Genomic DNA, 25,744 nt, shown 5'->3' on the forward strand with positions numbered 1-25,744 from the left:
AGGATCCAGAGGATGCAGCACAAGGGTATGTGGGCCCACATGTTAGCAAGAACACTGTGGCCACCTCTGTACTCATCTGATCAGGATCTGGGAAGGGCCATAGCAGAAGAGGGTGTTTCTGACCCTTTTCTGACTAGCTAACAACGTCTACTGTCCTCCAGCTGTCCTCAGACTGCCTTGTTTTTAAAGAGGGTGCTTGCCCTAACCCAAGTCTTATTTTCTTTAAAACAGACCTGCGCAGCTTGGCAGTAGGTTGGGGTTGCAGATAGGTTAGTTTTCTGCATACTGTTCTTTATTTCATTCTCTCCTTTAGATGAGTGATGTAGAACTCTTTGTTTTGAGAACCTCTCATTTGACTCTCAAATGAGGACTACATGGAAGGAAAAAGCGACTTAATTTCATTTGGGTATTTATTCTCTCTTTTGAGTTAGCAAATTTAAAGTACAAAAAGTGAAAAATCACCTTTTTATTGAAGAGAAGCATATATTTTGGTGTGACAAAATAATATTTTAAAGGAAATACTGTATGTAATGCCACATGTCAGTCAACGAAGGAATGAATGAAGAGATAGTCTAAAAGGGAAGAAAAATTGAGGGGGGTAAAAATAACTGCAGAGAGGCCAAAAGATACATATAAAAATAGAAAGAGGGAAAAAGAAAGGAAGACAGACTGATTGTCAGGAGAACCATCTAGCCAGGAAGGAGAATGGAAAAAAAAGGAATGACTAGGAAGGTTGAGGAAAACAGGAGACATATATAACCCTATAGCATCAATCAACCAACAAGTCTCTGAGATGATTGAAAGCATCTACAAATACCTGAACGTGATTTTATCCTGAAAGCTAGGAAATTCAATTCAATAAGCACTTACTAAGTGACTATCACATTCAGGTACTGTGCAAGATATGAGACAAAAACCAAACTTTCTCTGTCCTAAGAGTTTACCTTTTGTCTTTGTGGGAGAATGTAGAGGGTGTAAGTGCAGTGAGGAGCTATAAGATGGTGGCACCATGGCGAGAATGATTGGTGGCAGCTCACACAGTATGATTCAAAGCAGATGTGTGCACAACATACTGCCCATGGGCTGCTTGGGGCAGCCAAAGGATTTCGGGGGGCCCTCAGAAAATGTTGGGTTTCCACTTCCCACTCTCCTTTCTGTCACATGACCCATAGCAACCAACCATCATCGGTCTGTCTCTAGTCTAACCTATTTGCAACCCAAACCTACTGCCAAGTTGCAGAGGTCTGACTTAAAGAAAATAAAACTTGGGTTAGGGCAAGTACTCTCTTTAAAAACAGGCAGTCTGAGGACAACTGTTGCACAGTAGATATTAGCTGGTCAGAAATGGAAACAGGAGGGTCCAGAATGACACACTTCTGAATGCTGTGGATGGCTGAGCCACAGGAAGAATATGGCAAGACTACATCAATATCTATTCAGAGGTGGTCAGGCCAAATCTTGGGAGAAGTAGGGATGGGCAGAATCAGGCAGCAGGAGGGCAGAAGCTCTAAAGCATAGGGAGCAAAGCCAACACAGCAGGGAGGCCCCAATTCCTCCTGGTCAGGATGTTGGTCTGCTTCAAAACCTCCTGGCCATCAATCTGTCTTCCTTCCTTTCTTTTTCCCTCTTTATGTTTTTTTTTTTTTAATATATGTACCTTTTGGCCTCTCTGCAGTTTTTTTTCCTCCTTAATTTTTCTCCCTTTTTAGGGTGTCTCTTCATTTATCTCTTCCATTCATTCACTGACTGACATATGGCATTACATACCATATTTCCTTTAAAATATTATTTTGTCAAATCAAAATATATGCTCCTCTTCAATAAAAAGGCGATTTTTCACTTTTTGTACTGTCTTTGCTACTCAGAAGAGAATAAAAAATATCCAAATGAAATTAAGTTGCTTTTTCCTTCCATGTAGCCCTCATTTGAGAGTCAGTGATTCTCCAAACAAAGAGTTCTACATCACTCCTCTAAAGAGAATGAAATAAAGAACAGTATGCAGAAATAACCACATTAATTCTAGGTTCAAACCAGATGTCTTAGCAACTTGCATTATAAAACTGTTTAGTACAGACCTACAATAACAAGCTGCTGAAATTCACACAACCTTTTTCAAAACCAGTTTACTGGTTTGAGGTTTAGAGCTGAGCTGTTTCCATCTTCCTCCCATGTTCAAGTCAGATTAGCGCATGCAACAGAAATATCTATCATAAACCAAAAAACCCGTCCAACAGCATTGTAAAAGCTGATTCATTCCTAGAGAAATCAGAGCCCAAGAGGGGCCTTCCTGTAGGGAGCAAAAGAGTTGAAAAACAAAGTCCAGAGTGAGAGCTGGGTCAGAACATCTCACTTAAGTCTCAGACTCACACACAAGCACACACAGTGCTATATTTATTAATTCACAAAATATCTTCCAATCTGATTTCTATTGTAACTAAGCAGCTGAATGGGTCAACATTCTCTGGCTTTAGACTGTCATAAATTATTAGCTCTAAAGTACACAGGCAAATAGCTAAGGGCAAGGCTGATGTGCATGACTGAACAAGTATGTTCCAGAGTGTTATATTTAATTTAGCTTTATGTTCTCTATCAGCCCTTGAGATCTAGAAAATATCTTTGGAGTCATTGAAAATGGGAGGTTCAACTTGGCCAAATGTTAGTTTTAAAGTTTTATGAGCCAGTTTTAATGCTTGGGAAGCAACCAGATTTTTAGCAGGGTCAGATATTTTTGATTAGTCTAAAATTCATCAGTTTCCCTAGGGCTTCTGATTTTGACAAAGACATTAATTAAATGAAGCCTAGCAGTTGAGAATCTCTCATAAAATAAAATATACAGTGGACCACCAGCTCAAGAAAAGGGGTCTAAAACAGACACCAATCATAGCAGCGGCCTGCACGCTGACAAATTTCCCCAAAGCTAGGCCAATGGAGCCTTAACCCATACTGTTTTCCATAATTTTTCATTCCCAGTTTGATTTTTATGGATCAATTTAATTAATATCATGAGCCACATTTCTGACAGGCAATCTGTTTTAACAGGCAAGCCCAAATTCTCCCCCTGACATTGAACACAAACTAAATTGAACACGAAAATTTTTTTTAAAATGAGTTCCTTCAGATCAAGGCCAGTTTTTTTTTTTCTAACTTTTTCTGAATCCCTAGCACTTTGGCACAGTGCTGAGGATAGCACATAGTAGGCATTAATAAATGTTTGCTGACTTCAAACTCTAAGACTTGGGGCTATAACACATTCAGAAAGTGCTTTTACAGAACAAGATAAAGCTGTTTCAAAGAGAAGGCTGTTCTTTTGATTCTATAAGTATGTGATTCATAAAGGGAAACAATGGCATTTTAGATTGATCTTAAACATGCTGGAATAAAGGCAAGCAATGGAATGAGAACAGTAGTACTTCATTTCAAACTTTCACTTGAGAAAGTAGTCTTTGCACAGCTGGGTTGATGAGTTTCCCAGCATGTAGTGGCCAAAACAATTATTATCCTGGGAAAACAGCTAGCATTTCAGGTTAGGGTAGCTAGGTGGCGCAATGGATAGTGTGCAGGGCCTGGAGTCAGGAAGACTCCTGCTCCTAAATTCAAAAGTGATCTCAGACACTAGGCTGTGTGACTCTGGGCAAGTCACTTAACCTTGCTTGCATCAGTTTCCTCACCTGTCACATGGGCCATAGAAAGAAATGACAGACCAGTCCAATACCTTTCCCAAGAAAAACCCAAATGGGGTCGTGAAGAATTGGACATTACCAAACAACAATTTCAGATATACTTTAAGGTTTGCAAAGCATTCTATAAATATTATTTTATTTTATCCTCACAATAAGCCAGGAAGATAGAAGCTATTATTATCATCCCCATTTTAAAGATAAGGAAACTGAGGCAGACAGAGGTAAGGGTTTTCTTTCTGAGGGCACATTTGAATTCAGGTCTTTCTACTCCAGAACCAGTGTTCTAGCAACTGTGCCACCTGGCTGCCTTGGGGGCTAAGCACCTGATGACATGACTGTCCCTAGATAAGTTGGTCCCACAAGGACAATCTATTGCAGGGCTCCTACCTGAATTTTTTTCAGAGCAAGCCAGAGTGCCCACTGAACCCTCTGAAGAGCCCTTCCCCTACCACACTGAAGCACCAAAGGCCTTGAGTGACACTTTTATTCACCATACTTTGTCAAAGGGCTGTAACATGAATGAAACATCTGTGTGGAATGGAGGATATCAGAGGTTCATGCTGAGCAACTGCAAAAACCAGGATGGTAATAACATGAGCAGTTTAATGCTCAATCAATAACAGCATTTACATAGTTCTTTAAGGTTTACAAACTGCTTTAGAAATATGACCTCTTTTGACCTTCACAACATCCCTGGGAGGTAAGGGCTATTATTAGTCCCATGTTACAGATGAGAATCATCTTAGCATCTTAGAGAGGCTCAGTGACTTGCCTAGGGTTCCATAGCTAGCAGGAGGCCTGATCTTAACTCCAGTCTTCCTGATTCTAGCAAATGTAAACCTATAAACTTTTTTTGAGGTGGGGGAGCAGGGGCAAATAGTCTCAGGATATTCATAAAGTCCTTTTCCTGGGCAGGTCTGCTAGGATTAATTCCAACAAATATTTAGGAAACTTATTTCAATAGATGCCTGGTAATGGAAAAAACATTAAGAGTGGCATATGGCATCTGCTTGATTTTTAAATTTTAAACTTCAATAATTTAAGTTTTAAGATTTTTTTAAGTAAAAAAGAAAAATGCTGAGCTTGGGAGTACGGGAGAGAGGGGAGACGGTTCTGTCCTTTCATTTGCTGTGCCCACACCCTGCCTGACATTCTACTTTTTTCTACATCCTTGGGGAGCAGGGATCTGGCCATCTGAAAACCGTGAATTATGTATGCAGAGCGAGCACTTTATCTTTGCAAAGGAATCTGTAGATTGTACTTCAAAGCTAATCTATTACAGTGGAAGAGGTTTCATTATGTAACTGACCAGAACACAGCCTTCTTGGGCTGAGCCAGCGGCCATGCCAGCTGGGACAACTTTCTAAGCGTTTTAAAGGCATTTACAGATTGGATGTATCACACTTAAATCCCAAGTTACTGAAGCTGAAAAGTTGAAAACTGCATGCAGATATTATGAAGACTTTCTTCTTCTTTCTCACTAATCAGTATTCAATAGCTCCTAGATCCAATGCTGATGCTGGAAGGGTCATCAGAGGCCATGTTCCACAAATAGTTGTTGAAATAATGCTAACGAACTTACCCAATACCAGGTTACATTTACTAGCTATGTTAAATCAATTTAACTTGACTTCTGTGCAACAAGCAAAATAAAGAAGTCTCAAGACCATGGTCACTCATAAAAAGGTGAACAGCTCAAAAGGACATCAATGCTACAGCAGCCTTTTCTTTTGCCAAGTATTCAAATGGAAATAGTTCAATAATGCAGACCTTCAGGTTCTTCCTATTTTATGAAAACAAGAGCTCATAACTTCATGCCTATTAACACCAGCAATGAAATGTGACCTGAACAGGAAACACTCCTTACTTGCCAGAAGGGATTTAAAAATCGTTAAAACAGTAGAGAACGAAGAGGATGCCTTCACAAAAGTGGAGTACTATGAAGTTAAAACACATCGAAATCTCCCAGAAATAGGAGTCACTCTCATGACACAGGTACTTTTGGTCTGCAGAAGGACCCCAGTACCGGGGAGCAGTTCTGTGGGCCTGCTGTTAGCAAAGCTAGTGGAAAACAGGGGTAGAGCTGCCCCAGTGGAGAGTGGTCAGACCTGGGAATGATCTTAAGCCAGTTTCTGATACACCGAGAGTCACAAGGCTTTCAGGTGATCCAACAGAGATGATTTTTAAGGCTGAGGATGTGAAGCAAAAGGTGACCTTCGAAAAGGTAAGGGGGAGGGGGTGGGTGGGCAAGAGAAAAAGGAAAGGATAAAAATAACCCAATGACTATGTCTGAGGTAGAGTAGCCCACTTTCTGTTCTCATATTCTCTCAGTGAATAATTTCTGTCATCTGAGGACACTAACTACATTTCACCCCTTTCATAGAGAACTGAGGCAGCATGGACTGGTGCTGGACAGCCCTTGAATCAGAGGAGATGGAGATGAGTCAGGCGGGAGCCCCACCTGACAATCAGGGCTGTGTGACTGATTTGACTATGGCATGTGACCCACTTAACCTCTGGATTTTTAGTCTTCTCCTAAGTCAGATGGGGATAAAACGAACCCTACCAAACCTCAAGGGGCTCTGCTGAGGATCAGAAGCTACTATGTGTAAAGTGATTGTAAAGCAATATTTAAATCTCTCGAGGCAACAAAGAGTAGCAGACAGTGTCAGCCTTGGAGCCAGCGAGTCAGATTCAAAGCCAGCTCTGATGCACATAGGTAAGCTGTGGGTCACTCAGAAGTGGCCAATCTGCACCAGTGGAGGGAGTTTCCAAAAGGGGAGTTCCACATATAAATTAAATCACAAGTCAGTCAACAAACATTCATAAAGTGCCTACTGTGTGCCCCACATTCTGCTAAACACTGGGGATACAAAGAAAGGGAAAAGTCATTCCTGGCCTTAGAGAAGCCCAGAATATGCAAATAACTGTGCAGACCAGATAAGCCCAGGATAAACTGAAGATACGCAAGGAAAGGCCTGGGCATTAAGGGGAGTCTTGCTGAGAGTGGGATTTTAGCTGGAAGGGAGCCAAGAGGTGGAAATGAGGAGGGAGGGCATTCGAGGCCCTCCCATTCCATGAAAATGCCCAGAGCCATGAGATGGAATGTCCTATTCACGCAACTGGCATGAGGCCAGCACCACTGGATCAAAGGGTCCGTGTCAAGGAGTAAGGTATAAGGAGGCTGGAAAGGTCAGAGAGGATCAGCTTATAAAGGGTTCTGTTTCTTTTTGGTTTTGGGGGTGTTCTTTTGGAGGGGGGAAGGCAAAACAATTGAAGCTAAGTGACTTGCCCAAGTTCACACAGTTAGTATGTCAAGTGTCTGAAGCTGGATCTGAACTCAGGTCTTCCTGACTTCAGGGCCAGTGCTCTACTCACTGTGCCACCTAGCTGCCCCTTATAAAGGGCTTTGTACACCAACCAAGAGATTTTATATTTGATCTTGGAGGTAAGAGAAGACACAGAAGTTTATCGAGTAGGAGACAGATATGGTTAAACCCAAGCTTTAGGAAGATCACAGGGGAGTGCAGAAGGGATTTGAGTAGGAAGATATTTGGAAAAGTGAGACTAATGAGCAGGTTAGTGAAATAGACCCAGTGCTCGGTGATGAGGGCCTGTACCAGGCAATATTGGGGGCAGTAGGAGAGGAGGCAAGGAGGAGTGGAGACAAGATGTTGTGAAGGTAAAATCGACAGCGCTTGGCAATAGATCGGATAGAGGAAATGAAAGGGAGGAGTCAAAGACGCCCCCTAAGCTTTGAGCCACGGTGACTAAAAAGAGGGCGGCATCCTTGAGTAAGGATGAGGAAAGGTTTGAGGGCTGGGGAAGGATGAGGTGTGCTTTGGACATGGTGAGTTTTAGGCCTGCACCAAAACCATGCTCACACAAATGTCGGCTGGATCTGTGAAAGAAGGCTGGGCAGTTTTTGGTCTCATTAAAAAAGAACCTATAACTTTCATTTGCCAATCATTTCTCTTTCTTTATTTAATTTCAATTTTTCTTCACATAAAAATTTTTGACATTCGGTTTTTTTTTATTTTGAGTTGCGAATTCTCTCCCTTCCTCTTCCTTGAGAAGACAAGCAATTTGATATAGCTTCTACATGCTCAATCATGAAAAACATTTCCATATTGCTAATCATTTTTTTTAAAAGAACAGATAAAATTTTCTAAAATATTTTTTCTGACAGAAGAAATTTTAAGATATTTTACACAAAAGGGTTAACTAAGGTTTGTAGTATGATTTATTTCCAAGGCTCCATTAAGATATCAATTGTCTCCACCTTTTACTAGAGTAATCTCTCTGGAATAAATTTAGCCACATCTGGAAATATTCTACTACAAAACTTGAGAAATGCTGATTATTATCCTAAAATTCTCTGAAGATAAAAAGTGAAAAAAAAATTAAATAAGTTTTTATTCTTAATCCAAAATCTCAAAAGCTTCATGACCTTTTAAAAGAAAAGCAACACCCTTGAACAAATATATGTAGACAATGCCTCAATTTTGGCATTAAAAAAAAAATAAAAACAAAATAAAACCTCTGTGATTCCATGGAGATGAAGAATATAGTTAAGTCTCCACGACCAGGCCTTAGATTTTGGCTAGCCAGTTGGCATTTCACCAGCAGTAACATACCAGAGATGTTAGATAAACAAAAGGTTGATCAGAGGCCTGTTTCTAGGGACAAAAATGTTTTGTGGTTCTGGATGTACTAAGTCATTTTTTCCAGTGACACTACAACAGTTTTATATTTGAATAACAGAAAAAGGCATCTGCAAAAAGCAGGTCGAAAAAGATGAAAACTTCAGACCAAATGCGAGTGGTACAGAATTGTCTTCAATCAGACATTTCATTCACACACTCGGGTAGCTGATGAACAATAATAACATTGGAAAAAACCCACCTCATTATCAGTTTGGTTTTATATTTGCATTTGGAAATATTAATCTAAAGGTGAACTTCAATATTGAAAAAGACTGACTCATGCAGACAAAAAGAAAACAGGTTTGAAGGGAGAATGGTTAACTTTTTAACTATTTGTAGGTTTAATATTTATGAAAATCAAATAGTTTTCATTAATACCCACAACTCTGTCTTTGAATTACACTAGATAATAATGTCAGTTCTAGGAGAAAATAAAACACAGCCTTTTAGTTAATGAATCAAGTTGTGGTTCAAACTGCAAATGCATTGCCCCCTACAAAGACTGGTTCTAAATCTAACCAGTTGTAAAAACATCCCTGGTTTTGGAAATGTTTCCTGGTTGTACATAGACAAGCCAACTTCTAATAATCCAATTTCTCCTTTCTGCATTCAGGGACCTAACAAATATATTCCTAAGCAAATATTCCTCCCAAAGACCAATAGTGTGTAGTGATAGATAAGACCACTGCTGAACAGTAGAGGTTTGGGGAAAAAAACTGTTAGATGTCACACCTTGACAAGAGGTACAGTTAATGAGAGGATGACAACCACACAAGCCATGCCGCCCAAAGGTATCAAAGGTAGATTCCTTCCCTCCTCCCTAAGTTTCCTTCGATAATGTGCCAAATTTTGTTGGTAAAAACCTTCTCTTTCTAACATCTCTCCTGCATCCCCTTCCCTTCCTTACATAACCACAACCCTAGGCTAAGGCCAGGGGCAAAGAAAAAATGTTCTAACCAGTCTCTGCCTCAAGTCTCTCCCCATTCCAATCTAGCCTTCAGTCAATCATAGGTCTGACCTGGTCTCCTTCTCCACGACCTCCCTTCCACCCCCCATGAGTTCCAGTGACTCCCTGTTACCTCAAGGACCCAAGCTCCTCAATCCCTTCTAGGCACTCTACAATCTAGCTAGGAGGTCTTGCTACATACAGTTCTCCAAAGGCTCCATCTCCCAACTCAGGGCCTTTGAACTAGCTGTGCCCCCAGCCTGGAATGCTCCCTTGGATTCCTCAAGACAGGCTCAAAGACTTAGGCAGGAGGCATTTCCTGGTCTTTTGTATTACCTTTATCTACTCTGGGATAAACCTAGACATTCACATAATGTTTCCAGAACTAGAAAGTGAACACCTAGAAGGCAGGGCTGTCTTTAGCCTCTTAGTATCCCCTGGGCTTAGCACAGTAGCAGAATCTATAAAGAGTTAAATAAATGCCAGTGGCTGCCATTCAATTTTAGGTTTAACTGAACTTATTTGGAGCACACTCCAAATTTTTCAAAAATGTAATGACAAAAAACTATAAAAGAATCACTTTACCTTTGGTTTGTTAAGGGGAGGGAATTAAAGAAAAATCTTAAGAAAACCTTACAATGACAGTACTGATTGGGACCTAGCATCCAACCATCTTCTTGCTATTCCCCTTTCCCCCCTTGCTTCACCCTCTGGGCCCCAAGCCAGACCCACAGATACCTCTATCTCATCAATAAAGATACCCCCCTCATCTACTGACCAAGATTTCAAACTAAACCAGCTACTGTACTATAGTGGTAAAAGCCAAGAGGGTCAATGACAGATCAATGCTGGATACCCTAACCCTAGATGATCAATAATGGACTCTTCCGACTGCATCCCCATCCTGTGGCCCTGAGGCTTTCATTCTATTAGGCACCTCATTGCCAGATTCTCTTTCTGAGAATTCCCTGGGCCTCCACTACCTTTGCCAACCTCATCTCCTAATCATAATCTAGAAAGAACACTGGATGGGAGGTCAGAATCCTGGTTCTGCAACCAGAACCAACTGTGTGACCCTGAGCAAGTCATTTCACCTCTCTGAAATCAGTTCTCCCAGCTGGAAAAGCAGTTTGAATGAGATGACACCTCATATCCAAGAAAGAAAGACAGCTGGCACCCAGTGCATGGAGCTCTGGACCTGGAATCACCAAAAACTAAATCCAAATCTGGCCTCAGACTCTTAGTTAGTGTGATCCTGGCCAAGTCACTTCACCTCCCTCGACTTCAGTTTTCCCATTCGTAAAATAGAGATATTATAACAGCATGTGTCTCCCAAGGTCTTTGTGAGGATGCAGGGTTACACAGTAGGTGCTGTACACATGCTTATTCCCAACTGTAACCCTTAGGCACAGGATGACAGCCATCCCAGTTCACAGTGCATAGGGCTAGTAAGATTTACAGAGTTGTGATAAAAGGTAGGTCCAGTTCCTTGGTCCAGTTCTGGGATTTTGTGTGAAGAGGCAATGCAATAGGAGAAAACTCCATCCCCCAAAGCAGATCAGTTACTGAAGACAGAGAGTTCCCAGAGGGCACTGAGAGGTTCAGTGACTTACCCAGATCATAGAGACATAGTCTGAAGAAACTGAAATCCAGGGGCAGCTAGGTGGTGCAGTGAATAGAGCACCGGCCCCGGAGTCTGGAGGACCTGAGTTCAAATCCGGCCTCAGACACACACTTACATTACATAACTTTTTCTGGGCCCTCGGTATCTCAATTTTAACAGGAGGTTAATAAAACCTTCCCAAGGAAAGAAAGCACAGTTAGAGGCCTCCCAACTCTGAGCCACACCCACCCCACCTTGCCCTCCCCTCCCCCAAGACTTTTCCTTTACTTTGTAAATGATTAAGAGTGGATTCATGGTTTCCACAGAGGAAGAGAAGCTCCTTAAGAGCTGAGATGTTGGGTATCTTGGTGTCACCGACCGGGGCAAAGTCCCAACCCCGCCGGGAGAAGTCTTTGAATCTCCCAAGGCCGTAGCCAGCTCCCTAGATTACAGGCGAAGGGAGATACTATGTGTATAGGGATACAGTGTATGGCATGTAAATATCCAATACATAGTAACACGCAAAATAGATACAAGGTGATTCTGGAGGCGGCGGGAGGAACAAGGGAAAGCCGGGACAGAGCCGTGGGCCTGGGGGCCAAGCCTTAAAGGAGGAGATGCGGAGGGAGCGCTTTAGGGAGATGAGGGGCAAAGGAAGGGGCTCACTCTGCCTGGCTCTCGGCTCCGGACCTGCCGGACTGGGGGGGGGGGGGCGCGGGGCGCGACTCTACTCTCGGCCTGGCGAGTCTGCGGGAGCTCTACACCTAGACTAGAACCCCGAGGCCAGGGCAGGAGCCAAGGACTTCTGTGTCATATGCCTGAGCCATGCTGGCAAGAGTTTCTAAACGCCAGAGCGGCTTACAGCTGCTTCATCTCCCTGGGCCTCAGTTTCCTCATCTGTAAAATGGGAGCATTGCTAGACTAGGCTATCTCTAAGGTCCTTCCAGCGCTACCCCTAGGGTCCTATTACTCAGTTTCCCGATCTGTAAAATGGAGAAGACTACGCCGAAACAAGGAGGTGAGCCGCAGCAGGAGGGAGCTGCCACGATGGGGTGTTCCCGGCCACCAGGAAATCCCGGGGGGCGGGGGAATAAAGGCACTGGAGGACTTTTTGGGGCACTCCAGGGCGGGGGTCCTGGCGCCCCGCCCCACACCTGCCAAACACCTGGACTCCGGTCCCCTCCCCCACGCCTCCCCCCTCCCTTCCCGCCCCTCCCCCCTCACCTTGCCATTCTTGGGGCTGCCGTTCAGGAACAGGGTGACCCGCCTCATCGCGCTGCCCGCGCCGGGTCCCGAGGGAGCCTCCACCCCCCCGCCTTCCCCCTCCCCCCCGCCACCCACCCGGGACCCAGAGGCAGCCCTCAGCCTGACCCGCCTCCCTGGGGGGGGGGGGGTCCTTCCGCCCCAGACCCCAACACACACACACACCCCCCGAGAGCCGTCCCCTCCCACTCTCCACACCCCACTACTCCGCCCGTTCCTGGCCTTTCCCCCTCACCCCGCCCTCGGAGAGACTGGCGGCGACCCAGACCAATCACCGGGCAGGGCTGGAGGTCGCTCGCCCAACCGCGAGGAGGAGAGGGTGGGCCCGAATTTAACGTGACAGAGGGAGGAGGCTCAAGTGGGACGAAGAAAAGGTCCAATCGACAGCTGAGACAGTTTCGGGGCGGGAATCCGGCGGTGATGGCTCCAGCGTCCGTCCAATCGCCAAGCAGTGAGAGGGAAGCCAGGGTGCGCGAGGTGGAGGAACAGCAGCCCACTCCAGGGACAGCCCCACTGTCCCGCCCCTCTTCCCCCTCGGCCCACCAATCGCGGAAGCGCCACCGTCCGGAATTGTCTATTGGCTACGATCGAACCCCGGCATCCGATCGTGATTGGTCCGAAGGCTACTTTTCGAAATCGCCGGAGCCAACCGAAGGGAGTGTGTGCAGCCGGCGGGAATAGTTGTCTCTCTCAGGTGGACTAGCCAAAGGATCACTCCGCCGAGAAGGCGAAGAAGTCCTCGCGGCCGCGGGGCAGGTTCCGCTCATTGCGCAGGCGCGCGGCGAGCCGGCGGAGAGATATACGCAGGCCGGGCGGTTGGCCGCGAGTCGACGTGCTGACGGAGGCGCTCGTGAAGGGGCGGGGTACGCTGCCGGCCGTTTGAACCTGGCGGCGGGACATGGCCGCGGCGGCGGACGGGAGGTGAGGGAGCCTGGGTGCCGGCGGGAGGCGGGGAGAGGGAGAGGGACCGAGGGGTCGCCCGGCTGGTCTTGGCCTTCCCGAAGCCTGGCGTGCAGTAGGCGCTCAGGCGAGGTCTCCGGCGAGCCCCTTCCCCCACGGACGCGCTCTCTCTGCGTACCCCTCCCCCCTCGGGAATGTCCGTCTGCCCCTCCGGCTCCCTGCTGGCGTTGTTTGCCGAGGCCCGGGGCGCCCAGAGGGGAGGAGGGCCCCGCGTCTGCGTCCGGCTGCACGGCCCGCCTTGTCCGCCTGGGATCGCTGCGCCTGCCGTGTTTGCGGTAGCGCCCGTCCTCCGCAGCTGCCCAAGGCGTGGGTACCACCATGCGCGTGCTGCCCAGCGCGTCCCAGGGCGCATCCGCTCCCGCTCCTCTGCCCGGGTGCACTCCCCCTTCCTCCTAGTGCCTGCCCCTGCTGCCCCTCTTACCTTGTGGATGGTTGTGCCTCCGCGTAGTCCCTGGGAAGCAGTGGGGCCTCACCCGCAGCGCTCACTCCTCTGTGCTGGGGGCCGATGGAAAGAGAGGCTTTGGAGCTGCGGGAAGTGCCCTTTGTGTCCTGGGAACTGCCCAAGGCCCCGGGGAGAAGAGGCAGAAATCTCCCCAGCTGGTCCCTGCCCTCAAGGAGCGTTTGGTCTGTTGGGGAAATGGGCCCAGGGGTGCAAAATAAATCTGGGGGAACCAGAAGAGGCTTCCCCAGGAAGCTGGCGCTCCCTCTTCAAGTGAGGGGTTCTTGGGGCTGGCAGTAAGGAGGAGGCGCCTGACAGGCATGGCGAGGGAAGGGGCGGGGGGGATGGCGACTTTCCTTTCAAAGCCCAGCCAGAGTTCCTGTTTCTCTTGGGATCACTGGTGTTTTTGAGTTTGGGGAGAGCCTCATCTGCCACTGATAACCTTGGCAGAGCACTTCCATATTCCTTCAGTGTCACTGCTCCAGAGCAGGCCATCTGTACTCACTCTCCTGGGATGGAGGTCTCTTGTCTGTAAGACCATGGACATGTTTGTAGTGGAAAGTCACAGGGACCCGAGGTCCAGTCCCAGCTTAGAACTGGATAGAATCTCTGAGTGGTTTCCTCATCTGCATAATGGGATCGTTGGTCATACTTGCTGTGCTTACTCATTAGGTTGAGATGCTGAAATGAGATCTGTGAAGTTCTTCACAGTTGTAAAGCTCTTAGATGATGTCCAAGGTTGCTTCCAGCTCCGATTCCTGGGATCTTACACACCACTCTGTTTAGCATCCTTCCAGAGCTCTTGGTAATGGTGCACAGAATAGCAAAGTCACGAAAACACCCACAACCCAGGTATTGCCTGGGTCCCTTGAGGTAGCAAAAGGCCTGGGTACAGTTTGCTGTAGAAAATTTATGGGAGTACGAGGACTGGATACCCAGTGAGAAAACAGATGGGTATGATTTGTAATATGGTAGAATGCTCATAAGGATTGAGATCAGCAATCAATTCATGATTATATATTGGTATCTTATTTCTCTATCACAGCTTCAAGAGGATGAGATCTTTACCTTAACTGAAATTTCTGTCTTACCCAAAAGCACTTTAGATATAACCTTGTATTTGTTGTGAAAAATCGTGAGAGAGGTGCCTTTGGAACCAGAGGACTTGGGTTAAATCCTAGCTCTGAGACTCCTGTTTTTGGGATCTTGGGTAAATTGCTTTACATTTCAGAGGTGGGATTCTCAAGGGATTTAGTGCTGAAAAGGACCTTCACAATCATTAGTCCAGCACTGTCGTTTTACTATCATTTTCTTGGGGCAGCTACATGGCACAGTGCACAGAACACCAGGCCTGGAATCAGGAAGTCAGGAATTTGGTCTTTCTGAGATCAAATTTGTCTTCAGACACTTACTAGCTGTGTGACTCTGGGCAAGTCACTTCTACTTCCGCCATCGCAGTTGGTGGGCTAGCCAGTGGTGAGAATAACGAGACAGGGGTGTAATCAATAGTCTTGTTTATTACAGGACCATTTCATACAGAGCCAAAGATACAAGGGGCTCACAGAGTTTATATGCCCTCCAACAGAAGGTCTGTGTGACCCAAAAAAATGCAGACAAGGACCCTCCCTTAATGTTGTTTACTATTTACCCTTGATTAAGGTTAGTTATTTATTAGGGTAATACCCTAGGACCATATCTGGAGGCATAAACAAACAAAAATAAGATACGCTCTCTTGCTTAACTGCCCTATAACCTTGCAGGTAACTGTATAGGGCAGGGGAATTTTCCTTTAGCGGGGCCAAGGGACCCCAAAAGTTCTCTACATCCAAACAAGTTTATACATCCTGCTTATCTGCCCTGTACCCTTTCAAGTAATAATAGAGGGGAGGGGAACATTTCATTAGCCAAGCTGGGGCCTCCTGAAAATTCTCTACACACTTCACCTTGTTTGCCTCAGTTTCCTCTGTAAAATGAACTGGAGAAGGAAATGACAAACCAGTCCAGTGTCTTTGCCAAGAAAACTCTAGATGGGGTCATGAAGAGTCAGACCCCATGAAAAGCAACTGACGGACGTAATTGTAACTGAGTCTAACGCTAGGTAGTGAGTGGTTGACATGAAGTACTACTGTATTCTAGCATTAGATCAGTTTTGGGGGATGCACAGAGGCAGATGTAATATAGAGATGGGGGGAATTGGCTGTAATGTAGAATTTCTAAAGAGAAATTATATGAAGCATAAACACAAGTGACTTGATCAAAGTTACTGAAGCATTCAGTAGCAGAGCTAAAATTTAAACCTACCTGCAAATTCAGTTTTTTTATTCTAATTAGTTAAGTTTTCTCTTAATTAAAAAAATTGCTTCCCCCTTCTTTTTCCATTTCTCCCCCAACTTCGCCCGCCCCCGCCCCCCCAAGCCATGGAGAATGAAGAGAAACAAAGCTCCTGGGACAAACATGTATAGTCAAGCAAAACAAATTCCCCCACTAGCCACATCAGAAGCTATGTCCCAGTCAGACCTCTTGTCCGGAAGTGGGGAGCATGTTTCATGATGAATCCTAGGAAATTGTAATTGGTCTTTGCATTGATCAGAGATCTAAGACTTTACAGTAATGTATAAATTGTTCTGGCTCTGCTCAGTTCTACATCAATCATACACATCTTTCCAGCTTTCTCCACTTTGTCATTTCCTATAGCACAATAGCATTCTGTCACCTACATATGCCATAACTCGTTTAGCTCTTCTTCAGTTGATGGGTATCCCCTTAGTTTTCAGCTCTCTGCAACCTCAAAAAGATATGCTTAACAATTCACTATTTCTATTATACTACTGCCATCTCATCAACATTGTCAATTCCTTTTTGACCTTTCGCATTTGTTTGACCTCTTTTTCAACCCAGCCTTTCTATTTTATATTCAAAACTTTCCTCAAGACTAAGGGCATATATTTGTTATGTCCATGTAATCAGAAAGCCATTTTGAATTTTTTCCCATTAGCCATCGTGTTCTTTATTTTTTAGATGGATGTCATTTCAGAAGCCACAGATGACCTTGAAATCAAGGAGCCTGTTATTAACAGCATTGGTATGTGGTAATCACTTTCCTTACTTTGGAATTTAGAGTTTGAGAATCTTTAAAATTTTTATGCCATAATTTATACTATACTGCACAATGTCTTACTTTGGGTTTCAGAAAATAGGTCTTCAGTTGATGAGAAACATTTAAGTAATCAGAAACAAGAAGCGGTAGTGGACCCAGCCTTCAGGACACCAGATAAACTTAAGACCCCGGTGAACTTTTCTACTGTAACAGTGGAGCAGCTTGGAATTACACCAGAGAGTTTTGTGAAGACTTCACCAGGTAAGAGCAGAAGATGACATTCTAGTCCACTTTTGACTAACTTGCTCAAGGTTACACGGCCAGTTATTTCTGGGTGTGGTGCTAAGTATCTGAGCCCAGATTCGATCCCCAGGTCATCCCCGCACTGGGGTCGGTGCTCTTACTTGCTGAGCCACCTGGTCGCCCCTTCTAGTCCACTTTTTAAGAGTAGACCTTGAGAATGACAAGACCCTGGCCAGGGACGGAGTATACTTAGCAAGGGTTGGGGAAAATGTATTTTCCTAGAGTCTTCTAAATCTTAAAAAAAAAAAAAGATTTTTAGAAGAAGAAAAAAAGAGTAGATCTTAAAATACTGGGCATTCTTTTTTTTTCCCCTCATCCATCTTGCCTATATAGCGATCTGGTTGGAATAACTTGTTTTCCTATTCAGATTCCCTTTCACAAGGGAATTTCTTCAGTCTTATCAGAGCAGAGTTTATCATAATAAAAATTAACTCTTCACTGAACCAAATATCTTCAGTTCCTTTCCTATATAGGAGGGGAAAAAAAATCTTTTTGGGTTATGTGAATTTTCTTGTTTCAGACAATCTACAGTTTCATCATTTTGGATCCTCCCTCTTCTAATGTAGATCCTAGTACCTTGACAGTTGAAGCTCTGGCACTGTGCTCCCTCTTTAACAATAGAAATAAGATGGGCATCCGGAAAAGGGAGCTGAGGGCAATACTGAATTTTTTCCAAACCTGTATAAATTCTCTCATAGATGCAGACAAGGTGATAATACATATTTGTTTACTTATTTTAGACATGTCCCAACTCTTCATGACCCCCCTGTGGGGTTTTCTTGACAGAGATTCTTGCTGTTTCCTTCTCCAGCTCAATTTACAGATGAGAAAACAGGTTGAAGTGACTTGCCTAGGGTCACTCAGCTAGGAAATGTCTGAGGCTGGATTTGAACTCAGGTCTTCCTGACTCTGGGCCCAGTAGTCCTCTATCCGCTGAGCCACCTAGCTGTTGATTATACTTGTAGACAGACTCAGAACTAGTTGGCTAGTCACACTGAAAGAGAAGTTGTTAAGTGGTTCGATGTCAGCATGGCAGGAGGTCTCCGGATTAGCCTACCAGTCTGTGTTTGATCTTACTTCTATAGCCACATGCTTCTCAGGTCTGCAGATGACACAAAACTAGGACAGAGAGGTAGGACCCAAAAAGGTCTTGGTTACTAGAGCATTAGGTTTAATCGAATACAGTTAGATAGCAGTTGTTCTGGAAAACACCTGGGCTTTTTAGAGACCTCAAAGCCCAGTGTGAATTCGCTGTTGTGGTAGTCCGAAAGGCAGTTTGAAGCTGCACTGAGAAGCATGGCTTCCAAAGAAAGGGAACTGATTGGGCCACTGTATTCTGCTGTCTCCAGCCCTCTTCCAGAGCATGGTGTTTTTCTGTGCCCTTTGGGGAAGTCAGTCAGGATGGCAGAGGGCATTGTGCTCATGTCATCAAAGGACTGGCCAAAGCATGTTTGGCCTGAGGAAGAGAAGACTGGGGAGCAGTCGGTATCTATTTGAAGGGAAATCATGCAGAGGATAAAAATGGAATTTTTCTGTATGACCTCAGAGGGTTGCACAGGGAGCAGGGAATGGAGATTGTAGAGAAACTGCTGTGGTTGATGTCAGGAAAGCCATCCTAACAGTTAGAACTCTCCCACAGTGCAACAGACTGCCTGAGTGGGGAATGTTTGGTGGTAATACCTTTTGTGGATGGTTGAACTGGATGGCCCCTGAAACCCTTTCCAACTCAAATTATTCTGTGATTTTACCACCATTTTTCTTTGTTGTGGCTACAAGAATTTACAGCTAATTGGCCAACTTCATGGTGGTGTTTGGTCTCCAAACTTAGCTTATGGATTCATCCTCAGATGATAGTCTCATGAAACCTATACTGATTAGATCCAATCCATCATCACTTGCAGTCTGCCACCCAGGTTTTCAAAGTTCCGGGGTCACTCCTACATTCCCAGAAGCAGAAGAGTAGGATTTTTGTGGATGTGTTGTATGTTGTTACATGTGTCCACATTCTAGGTCTGGTCAGTCTAGATAGGAGAGCATTCATAGGATGTTATAAGTCAAAATGTATTTTGTCCTCAGGTGATATTTTGCAGAACAAAAAGTCCAAGAGCAGGTAGGACCAGATTTAAAATACACATGCACATACTCCTATATCTTTGGGTACATGTGATCCAAGCTTATCACCTGCTTAATTTGATTCTGTTTTTGTAAGGCAAAATTCTCAAAAGAGGCCAAATAGAAATACTTACGACAGAGGTGCCCAGTCTATCTCTTTTTGGTCTTGATAGCCCTTGATTTGCATTAAACCTTTTTATGCCTTCTCTTCAGTATGGAAGGGAGTTTGAGAACTTACTACCCTCCTGCCCATAAATGGAGTCTAGTATCCTTCCCCAAAGCCTCTTTCCAAGCTCCTTGTACCCACAGTGGTCACTACGCTACAGGGGGAAAGCCCCTGCCATCTGTGGAGTTCACCAGCCATTTTGAAACCTCATCTTTTTCCCCTAGATCTTTTTATATATATATATTGTCAAAGGCTAGTAGGCCAGGACATTGAAGCTGTTGGGGTTGGATGGTCCCAGGCCTATCTTGTCAAGTCTTATTTTGTATCTTAGCCACGGGGACAATCTGAAGGTCTTTTGAATATTTATGTTAATGATTGGGAAGGGAAGATTATTTCCCAAAATATCCTAAAGGAGAGAAATCTCATTATCATTTCTTACCCCATTCATCTAGTTACAATAGGATTATGCTATACTTGAATAACAAAGTATAAAGACTGACCTCGAGGCTTCACCGGATAATTAATGCAGTCTTGTGATCCATGCACACAGAACATACACCAAGAATTTCTGAGTTGGAAGGGATTTCAGAAGACACCCAGTCCCCAGCCCACCTCTGAAAAAAAATCCTTTGCCAGGTATTCCCGAAGCTGTCATAAGGCAATGAGGTGGACTTGAAGCAGCCCCTCGCCCTTGGGACAGCTCTGCACCTGAGGAAACTTTGCCTGACCTCCAGCCTCAGTTTGTCTCTGCCTTTTCTACCCAGTGGTCCTGGTTCTGACCTCTGGCCAAAAGAAACAAGACTAATCCTCCAGAAGCTGACCGCTGCCTGGGAGTGGCCTCTTGTTCTGGCTACCCTGCCGGTGCCTTCCCTGATTTTCTTCTGGCCCCTCATCTTCCTTGTTGCACTCTGACTGTGGTATCCAGGAGCCAGCCATCGTCTGCTTGGGGCACAAAACCACAGGACTGACTGCTATCCCGGATCTCTTGGGCTCTGTGCCTGAGCTGACATTCTCTTTCTTGATGGGCTCCTAGGTTTGCAATCCACTCTCAATATGTAATTATTCATGGAAAGAAAAATGAGAAAACAGAGTAGGTGTCTTTGCTATGATAGAATGATTGTCCCCTTGGAATTTCTTGGAAGTTTATTCAGTTCATGTCAATTAGGTATTGGAAGATACATTTTCACTTTGGAGGATGAGGATAAGGAAAGACAGTTGTGGCCAGCTCAGGGTTGCCACAAATCTGTGGCTTAGGAAAAAGCCTGATGCTAGTCTCCGGACTTGAGGCAGGTCTGGTTTGGGATTCTGTCTCAGCTGCTCCTGCTGGGAGTGATGCTTGGGCTAGATGTTCAGCCCTTTGGACCTCTGTATTTGAAGAGGCTTGAACTAGATGACAGTGTCTGAATTCAACTGTCTAACACTGTGCTGGGTCTAATGTGAAAAAACAAGCAAGTACACCAGTAAGTAAATGGAAAATGTATACAAAACAAGGGTTGGTGATGGAGGGAGTGAGAAGCTGTGACTTGTGGGTCAGCAAAGGTTGTGTGTAGGAGATGTACTTGACCTCATAAAGGACAGTTTTGCTTCTAGGGTCCTTTAAGACTACATGGAAGGTGTCTCTGGGCTAGTCAGGGTATGGGAACCCAGGCCTTTGCTGGATTGTTTGATGTTTTGCCCAGGGATGGGGAAGAAGTAGGGTGAATATGATGTCTTTCTCTTCCTTTGCACTTTGCTGTCTGCCCTCCTGCTGAACTTTCCTCTTTACCTTACCTCCCCTAATTAGAAAATCAGCTGGAGGGCCAGAATCCTCTAGCTTATCTCTGTGTCCCTCTCTAGTGCTTCTCACCCTGTGTGGCAAATTGTAAGCACTTAGTAAGTCCTTTTTCACTCATTCATTCAGCCTCTGTGCATGGAAGAACTTAAGTAATATTTAGAGTTATCTCAAAATAGAATGGATTATCTTGGAATGATGACATGCCAATAAGAATATTTCGCATTTGATAGGTTTGATTAGAAAAATTCAGAGAGATTTTTCAAGTACAAGATATTGTATGAATTGAGCAAATTTGCATTTTTTTAAATGTGTAAATAGGGGCTGCTAGGTGGTGCAGTGAGTAAACCGCCAGCTCCGGAGCCAGCCCCGGAGTCGGGAGTAACCGAGTTTGGTTCTGGCCTCAGACACTTAACACGCACACAAAAAAACTAGCCGTGTAACCTTGGGCAAGTTACTTAACCCCAATTGCCTTCCAAAAGGCCAAAAAAATGTATAACTACAAGGAATCCCAAAAGTCTTGTACAGTTTTAAAGCTTTGTTGGTGCACTAAGACTTTTGGGACATCCTGTATAAAAATTGAGTGGATAGATATGCTTCATCAGGAACTTAAAATCCAGGTAGGTGCGTTTAATGTAAACATTCTTTGAGCAGAAATTTACATGTGCCAAATAATTTAGTTTTTGGCCAGTGTACATATTTTCAAGTGTTTGAGACCTGACTGATCAGTAAATAGACTGAGGGAGAAAGTAGCTTAGGTTTTTTTTTTTTTTACTTTTAAAAAATTACTAGCAAACACTAAAGCATCTCTATCTCTCTCCCCTTCTCCTTCTCCCTTTCCTTCTCTACCTCTCCCCCCCCCACCCCCACATATTAGAACAGGAAAAAGGTTCCTGAAACTATGAACCTCTCCTGGGTATAACTTTTAAATATATAACTCTGAAAGTTTTCCCGCTTATCTGTGATTCTTTTGGGCCTTCTGTCCAGCTGTTCTGTGCATTTAGAAAGAAATGTTTCACTGACTCATTTTTCTCTTCTTTTGGCTGTTTTATCCTTAACGCCTCTTTCTTTCCCATCCTCCAGTTGAGGGGAAAAACATTAATGACTGGTCAAACAAAACAATTTCCCACACATTCCCACATTCACTATGCTTCAAGAAAATGTATGCCTTCATTTTATATCTTGTGTACATGTTCTCTCTCAGGAGATGGTGAGCGGCAGAAGCAGCCTAATATTGATTGTTGTTTGGGACAAGTATAATGAGCAGGTGCATGTGCCTTAAAGGCTTATTGGTCTCTGAGTGAAACTGGAAACAAGTTCTCTAGGTCATATTGGACTGTCCGTGGTTCACATGTCTGCATCGGAGAACCCTGCCTTCCTTCATGATTTTTTTCTGGTATCCATGGCTGCTAGTGCCTTTCTCCCCATCCTCTGCTCAGGCCATGGCCTGTCAGTGGAGCACATGCCTCTTCAAGGAACGTAAGGGCCTGGTGAACAAGAACTTATTTTATGTCTCTCTGTCCTCAGCACCAAACGTAGTAGATACTTACTAAATTATTGAGGTGGGCAAGCCCAGTATTCTTCATGGGTAGGAAATAGGCAAAGAAATGTCCATTAAAATCCATATGTGTGCTGATTGTATGCAGGAGACTATTTTCTACTAGAACTTTAAATATTAATAAGCTTTATTAAACTGTTAACTATTGAGTACTTTTTTCAGGGGATTTCCTAAATTGTAAGAAAATTTTCATTCTAGGAAAATCCTTGCTAAAAAAATCAAGGCGCCGTTCCACAATTGGAGTCAGAGGTTCTCCTGAAACAAATTTTCTCATTAAATACATTGCTCAGCAAAGGAATTTAAAAAATGCAAATGGCTCTCCTTTGGTAGAAGCTTCTTCAGTACAGGTATGTGTTTTTTTAATAAGTTCTTGAAATGATCTTTTTTATTAACATAATTTGTCTCAGTTTTGTTCACTTCTTTCACACATTCTAGTTAGGAGCAGAGACCACATTCTTCCTGTTATGCAAATTCCCTAATGTATTTTATGTACTTGGTTGACCTTCAGTAAGTCTGTGTAAATGTGGCAGCCTTAATTCAACAATTTTCTGTGTATGTCCAGAAAGGTGCGTAATGATTGCCACATATAGGCAGGATGGTGGAGTACGTCCTGCACAGACTCCCAGTGGAAGAAGTAGGGCCCCACTGGTGCTTCCTGTGCCACGGTCTAGTGTGTAAGCTCATCGATAGCAAAGACTGTTTGGTGGCCTCAGCTCTGGCCGCTCCCAGTGCCTAGCGCTGTGCCTGACACATCTTGGCATTTAATTAATGCTTATTGTTTTTTAAAACTGTTTGCCTCTCCTGAATACTTCTGAGTGTCAATGGCACATGAGCACACCAGCAATAAGAAACAACATTGCATCCCTACTCTTCCATGGGGAATCCTCACTATATGTAGCACTCATTTCATTTCTGATTATCAGCAGAGAATTGTTGAATGAGAGGTACGACATTTGTACATGTTTATACACATTATATATGGACATGAATTAAGTACAAAATAGATTCAGAGCAGATGTAAGATAATGGGGGGAATATGCTGAGCAATAGCAGCTGAGGGCTTCAGGAAAGGCCTGACCTTTGAAGAGAGCCACACATCCTTCCAAAGAGAAATGAGTAGCAGAGATTAAAGGCATGAAAACAGGAGAGAAAATGGATCAGAACAAGCAGCACACTAGGGGGCATGTAATGAAGCGTCTGGGAAGGGTAGGCTGGGGCCAGAGGCCTTTGAATTTGTTTGCTGTCCTCTGTAAGAACATAGGGAAAGGGGGTATCTGGCTTTGCCACACAGCCAGAGGGATTTGTGGCAGGAAAGGAAGAGAGAGCATCATGAGCAGGGCGTGGTGGGGTCTTAGGTCTTTGCTGCCATGTGCTGGCTGCTTCAGGGGGCAGGGCGAAGACCAGGCAAGAAGCTATTGCGGTAGCTCAGATGAGAGTTGTTGAGGACCTGAAATTAGGAGTAGAGAGTGCAGAGGAGAAGTGGAAGCTATGTGAAGGGATCTGATTGGAGAAAGGAGTAGTGCTAATGGAGTTCCACTCCTGGTGGGCAGATGGACTGAACTCTTGGTGCTGTCATGCTGTCGTTCCCTGAGTCTGGGATACACAAGAAACCAAGCAGAAACATTGATTAAATGCAAGAGAACACCCTTCACATTCTTTTCTGGGATCCTGAGCTTGCTGTCCTCTAACATCTAAACTTCTTTTTAATTTCATATTTGATGTGAGAGCTTTGATTGATAGTATGTTTCCAATTATAATCTTCCTACCTGTTGGACCACCCTTGGTAACCAAATAGAAAAAGCAAATTAGGCAAAACTAACAAACACATCAACCTTATTTGCTGACAGATGCAGGCTTCCGTTCCTATATTCCCCCACCTCTGCCAAGAATGGAGAAAGGTTCATTTTCTCTCTGGAGACAAACAGTCTTTATAAGTACAGTATTCAGTTTCATGATTTTTATTTTTGGTTCTTTTTATTTCTATTTATTATATATATTTTCTAAATTCTACTTCGTTTCACTCTGCATTATTAGTTCATAGAAAACTTACTGTTCTCACATTTTTCTTATTATTTCTTATGATGCTGTAATACTTTCTTATATTCATGTATCACAGTTTGTTTAGCCATTACGTGAGCAATAGGCATTTACTTCCTTTCTAGAAGGGCCCATATGGCGAGGTGGTAGTGAGCACTGCAGCCTCTCTGGGTCAAAGGGTATGGACATTTTAGTCACAGCATCATTCTGAATTGCTTCCCAGAATGGTTGGGCCAGTTAATAGCTCCACGAGAATCTGTGTTTTTTCTTTCCCCCTCCAACATCAGCTGTTTGCCTACAACATAAAACAAATAAACATACCCTTATCTCCCCCATCCTCAAAAAAAAGACCCTCACTCGATCTGTCTGGCTGTTGTCCTGTACCTCCTCTCCCTTTTATTGATAAACAGCCTGAGAAGGCTGAATGTACTAGATGGCTCCATTTCCTTTCCTCCCACTCTTTTTCTTTGCTTTCTGGCTTCTGATGCATTCAGTCAAAGCTGCTCTCTCCAAATTTATCGATGATCTCCTAATTGCCGGATCAAATAGCCTTTCCTCAGTCCTCTTCCTGTTGCTCTCTTCTTGCTTTTCATGACACTTCTCTCTCCCACTTCTCTCTGCTTGGCACATAAGAGAATATTCCCAGATGTATTTGTTCAGGCCTAGCTTCTTTTCCTGATCTCTAGTCTCATGTCATCTGTTGCCTTTTAGACACCTCAAACTGAATGTCCCATTAAACACTGTGTCAAAAACTAACTCATTGCTTGCCCCCTAAACTCTCCCCTCTTCTTAACTTCCCTGTTGCTGAGGGGACCACTGTAATGTCATGCCAAGGAAAGGCAACTTCCCAAGGTTCAGAATACCAGCATAGGTGCTCTCCATTTTATTCAGTGACAAATTAAGAACAGAGAGAATCAACATATAGCATAATTCAAAATACAGCATTTACCAAGTGTGATTAAATAATCTCCAAGTACTACCCTACCCCAGGACCTTACATTGATTCAATCAATTACAAAGTCCCTGTTCTAAATACTACTCCATCCCTAGGCTGTACCTTCATTTAGTCCACCACAAAGTCCCTCTTCTCAAATGGAGATTAG

The 25,744-nt window shown here is 44.2% G+C and overlaps 2 protein-coding genes across 6 annotated transcripts in view; one reads left to right on the top strand and one right to left on the bottom strand.

Annotated features, from left to right (window-relative positions):
• Positions 1–12,295, bottom strand: part of KCTD9 (potassium channel tetramerization domain containing 9) — a 34,723-nt gene extending 22,428 nt beyond the window's left edge. Inside the window, exon 1 of the mRNA XM_069066939.1 lies at positions 12,160–12,295. Within this exon, the coding sequence (XP_068923040.1) occupies positions 12,160–12,207 (48 nt within the window). The 5' untranslated portion in view covers positions 12,208–12,295. The remainder of the gene's footprint in view (positions 1–12,159) is intronic.
• Positions 12,296–12,545: 250 nt separating this feature from the next.
• CDCA2 (cell division cycle associated 2) overlaps positions 12,546–25,744 on the top strand; it is a 49,202-nt gene continuing 36,003 nt past the window's right edge. For 2 of the 5 annotated variants that reach the window (XM_069066922.1, XM_069066913.1), the window contains exons 1-4: positions 12,553–13,119; positions 16,616–16,679; positions 16,788–16,955; positions 22,803–22,951. In XM_069066922.1, the coding sequence (XP_068923023.1) occupies positions 16,616–16,679; positions 16,788–16,955; positions 22,803–22,951 (381 nt within the window). In that variant the 5' untranslated portion in view covers positions 12,553–13,119. Of the gene's footprint in view, positions 13,120–16,615; positions 16,680–16,787; positions 16,956–22,802; positions 22,952–25,744 lie in introns of all 5 variants that reach the window. The other 3 variants (XM_069066938.1, XM_069066936.1, XM_069066928.1) reach the window with 3 other exon arrangements.

The sequence above is a fragment of the Petaurus breviceps genome, unplaced genomic scaffold (assembly GCF_028583685.1).
Source record: "Petaurus breviceps papuanus isolate PSGF00001 unplaced genomic scaffold, PetGlider_PUasm1.0 139, whole genome shotgun sequence".
In the NCBI taxonomy this organism is placed as follows: Eukaryota; Metazoa; Chordata; class Mammalia; order Diprotodontia; family Petauridae; genus Petaurus; species Petaurus breviceps.